Source organism: Geospiza fortis, unplaced genomic scaffold (assembly GCF_000277835.1).
Source record: "Geospiza fortis unplaced genomic scaffold, GeoFor_1.0 scaffold85, whole genome shotgun sequence".
Taxonomy (NCBI): domain Eukaryota; kingdom Metazoa; phylum Chordata; class Aves; order Passeriformes; family Thraupidae; genus Geospiza; species Geospiza fortis.
Genome location: NW_005054358.1, coordinates 2,722,682 through 2,726,736, shown reverse-complemented (window position 1 = coordinate 2,726,736; position 4,055 = coordinate 2,722,682). Strand labels below are relative to the sequence as shown.

Genomic DNA, 4,055 nt, shown 5'->3' with positions numbered 1-4,055 from the left:
CAGAGGTCCAAGAGGCTTTGCAATGCCTCACTGAGGAGCTGTGGAAATCAAGATGTTCTGTCTGAGGAACACAACAGCATCCATGAGGCTCCTTGCAAAGATCCTGAACTGCACAACTCCTGGGCCAGATCAGGGACATGCTGAGGTCCCTTTTCCACAAAAAGCCTGGAATTTGAACTCAACAAAAAAGCCAAGCTGCATTTAATATTCTGCTGGTAAGATGAAGAAACCACTGAGACATGAAACCTCTTGATTATTTGTGTGTATCTTTGATTAAAGAGCTGGGAACTGATGCACACAACCCCAGAACTCTTCTTTCCCTCTGTTCCCAGGCACAAGATGCTGCAAGATTTAGGATGACCTTGGTATAAACACGCAGTGACCAGCACTGGACCCAGGGAAGGGTAATTACTGTGCAGCACCTGGCTATCAAACTATTCCAATGAACTGGCACCATTTTATTTCCCCTAATGGTCACAAGAACATTTGTTCCTGAAGGTTTTCAGAATGATCTGGCAGGTAAAGCATCAGACTGGAGCCAAGAGGAGGAGCTCTGTAATGGGTTTTAACTTACCTGCTGTGACCTTCAGATATTGGCTGTCTCTCTTAAACTTTCTTTTATCAATACTTGATGGTCACTCTGCAGAGTCCAGACTTCCAAGGTGCCCAGCAAGACCTGTCAGCATTCCCAGAACAAGTCAACAGGAAGAACCAGACTGAGCAGAGGCTTTGGAGTGAAGTGTTTTTACTTTCAGGTGTCATAGTGCCAGACTTGTACCTCAAGCTAACAGCAGAATATACAGAGGATTCAATACAGAGAAAATCAAGCACCTGAAAATGATCAGCCAGGACTTGCACAGGCAGAGAATTCTTCTTACAGGGTTTAAACCCTGTGCAGAGGTTTAACAACACACTGAGAAATGCAGTTTGGTCAACAGGAACACAGGTACATAGGTTTAACAATTACTGACACAGGCCAGCAGCTCTCTCCCTTTTCTGTTTCACAGAGGGAAGCCTCTCACCGAATATTACCACCATGGAAAGGGAGCATTCCTGTGCCAGCTGGAAAATATCTATTTAATAACTCAGCACACATCTGAGACATGGCCACTTCATGTTTCAATAAGCTCTGAATCCGTGTCAAAAGAGAAACTAAGAGAACTCCAAGGGCTCACTGAAATAATTTAACACATGGACAAGGAGGACAGGTAAGGTATGGCTAAGAGCTGTACATTGCACCTGAAGCTCAGACTTGACTCCCAGCACTGCCAGGACTCTGCTCCCTGCTCCCAGCACTAGCCATTGATGCGGTAATTCACGTGGATCTCGGGTTTGATGTCACACACCAGGGACAGCAGCTGGGACATCACCACCTCCCGGTTCTTCTGGAAGTTCTGCTGGATTACACTCATCTTTTCCTGAGTTTCCTTCTCCACTTCAGTGGTGCAGCTGCCATGGGAGCCAAGGGCCTACAAACAGCAAAGGAAAGAGGAATCACCATGCCAAGCTCTGTATTTTGTTATTCTGCACCATCTCACACATTAATCTTTTTTGAGGGAACATTAATGTTAATGTTCATATTAAAAAAAGTACTGCTGCATTTTTTGCTCAGATTTCGCCTTAAACTTGTCCACATATTTCATCCTTATCCCCTGCCTTTTAGCCTCTTTTATAGAATCACCAAATGGTTTGGGTTGGAAGGGACCTTAAAGATCATCTTGTTCCAACTCCCTGCCATTTATCCCATAAGTTTCTAAGGAGTGTCCAAAATACAGGTCCTGCTGTACAGACAGCTGGAACCCCTGGGCACAACTGCACTAGAGAGTGCAAGAAAAGTGACACCCAGGAGTCACTTTAAGCACAATTCCCACCATCCCATTCCTCCTACCCTTGGAGAATCTTTATAAAAATCTCACCCTTCCCTTCTGTTGACCAGGGACACAGCAAGTGGTCTCTGCCATGTCAGCACCATAGGAAATGAGCCTGTGACAGGAGCAATGAGCTCAGTCTCCTTTGGACGCTGCTGCACACAGCAGCTTTTGGGAGGCTGTCACTCAGGAGCTCATTAAGCTCTTTCCCTGACAGCTGAGATAAAACACACCCTGCCCTGAGCCACTTCCACGGGTTTTTCTGGGACACGTGGCTGTGCCTCACAGGAAGGCACTTGGGGAAGTGCTCCTGCTGCAACTCACTCCACCCTGAGGCTGCTGCCAGGACAAGGCAGCCCCAGGGCAAGGCAAAGGGGCTGGAAATAAGAGAGTGATGGAGAACACCAACCGCTGCCTCCTTGGCCTTGAACTCCTTCTCCCGCTGCAGGCGGTACTGCTCGATCTCTGCCTGGGCCTCCTCCTTGGCCTGCTTCAGCCTCCGGTTCTTCCCTGCTCCACAGCACAAACCCAGGCAAAGAAAGAGCAGAAAGCACTGAGAGCATGTTTTCTTCATGCACAGCCATCACCACAGTGTTTGCCCTCTCTGCAGGAGCAAACCAAACCCCCTTCCCAAGTGTGGTGATCTCAGGAGGAGCCCAGCAAACCATGGCCAAGGTCACTGAGCCATGGGCTCCCATCACAGAGCAGTGAGAACAGGGGGACACATCAGGTCTGGCTTAGTCACAGGATGAGTCTCAGACTGGTTTGGGCTGAAGGAACCTTAAAGCTCACCCCACCCCCCCCCTGCCACAGGCATGGACCCCTCCCATTGTCCCAGGCTGCTCCAAGCCCTGCCCAGCCTGGCCTTGGGCACTGCCAGGGATCCAGGGGCAGCCCCAGCTGCTCTGGGCACCCTGTGCCAGGGCCTGCCCACCCTCACAGGGGAGAATTCCTTCCCAATATCCCACCTAATTCTGCCCTCGGTCACTTTCCATATAAAAAGTCCCTCTCCCTCCTTTAAGGCCCTGCAAGGGGCTCTGAGCTCTCCCTGGAGCGTCTCCTCTCCAGGTGAGCACGCCCAGCTCTCCCAGCCTGGCTCCAGCTCTTGGAGCAGCTCTGGTGCCTCCTCTGGATCTCTGCAGCAGCTCCAGCTCCTCCCTGTGCTGGGCCAGGGCTGGGGCAGCTCTGCAGGTGGAGTCTCACCTGAGCACAGGGGCAGAATCCCCCCTGCCCTGCTGCCCACGCTGGGCTCAGCCCAGGATGTGTCTGGCCCTAAAGGCTGTGAAGGCACTGCAGGCTCATGTCCAGGCCCTCACCCACCAGAACCTCCAAGTTCCTCTCTGCAGGGCTTCTCCCAGCAAGTTCTCCAAGCGTGTACCCGTGTTTAGGATTGCCCCAACCCACGTGAGTGTGCAGCTTCTGTGAGATCCCAAAAAAAGCCCAATAGAAAGAGCATTAAACCTTAGTTTTGCCAGACCTGCTGTGAAACCAAGAGCAGTCCTGGCCACTGCCTCAACTTCCCCTCCTGGACTTCCCACCACATTCTCCCCTCCCAGATTATCACCACTGGAGTGAACTGCAAAAATCTGCCTCTTGCAACACTGTCAGAGGGTTGAACTGCAAGCCAGAGCAGATATATAAACAGAGATATACATATGCATTTGTTTGAAGGAAAAAAGATTTTCAAACTTGGGGGTCTTTGCAACCAGAATTTCTCTTGTATAACAGGAAAACCTAACTTGGATCCATTAGGAATGAACAGCTCCATATGGAAACACAGTTTTCACCAGCTGAAGGCAGGAAGGACAGAGAGAGGCACAGCCATGCCCCAAGCCAAGGCCAGGTTATGGTGACCGTGTCCTGCAGAGAGTGAGGAGCCCCCGAGCTCCTGAGCTGGGCTCTGCCAGGAGGGTCCCGGTGCGGCTCCGACCCCCACTGAGCCAATGAGCCTTCGTGGGGAGCCCCCAGAGCTGCCCTCCTGGGGGCTTCACTGATCCCCGAGCACCTCGGGGCAGGGCAGAGCTGGGGGATCCCCGAGCACCTCGGGCCAGGGCTGGGGGATCCCCGCTGCCCCCCGCCCTCAGCGCCGGGCCGCAAGGCCTGAGGCGGCCGCGCCGGGCCAGACCACGCCAGGCCAGACCGGGCTCTCCCACCATCACACCTCCCGCGGCGGGGCCAGGCGGGGCC

The 4,055-nt window shown here is 52.4% G+C and overlaps 1 protein-coding gene across 1 annotated transcript; it reads right to left on the bottom strand.

The window, feature by feature from the left end:
- Positions 1-728: 728 nt before the first annotated feature.
- ATP6V1G1 (ATPase H+ transporting V1 subunit G1) lies at positions 729-2,457 on the bottom strand. Its single transcript, XM_031059256.1, has 2 exons — positions 2,278-2,457; positions 729-1,469 (listed from the first exon to the last, which is right to left on the bottom strand). Exons 1-2 carry the CDS (start codon positions 2,440-2,442, stop codon positions 1,296-1,298), a joined length of 339 nt encoding a protein of 112 aa, XP_030915116.1. The 5' UTR covers positions 2,443-2,457; the 3' UTR covers positions 729-1,295.
- Positions 2,458-4,055: the final 1,598 nt, after the last annotated feature.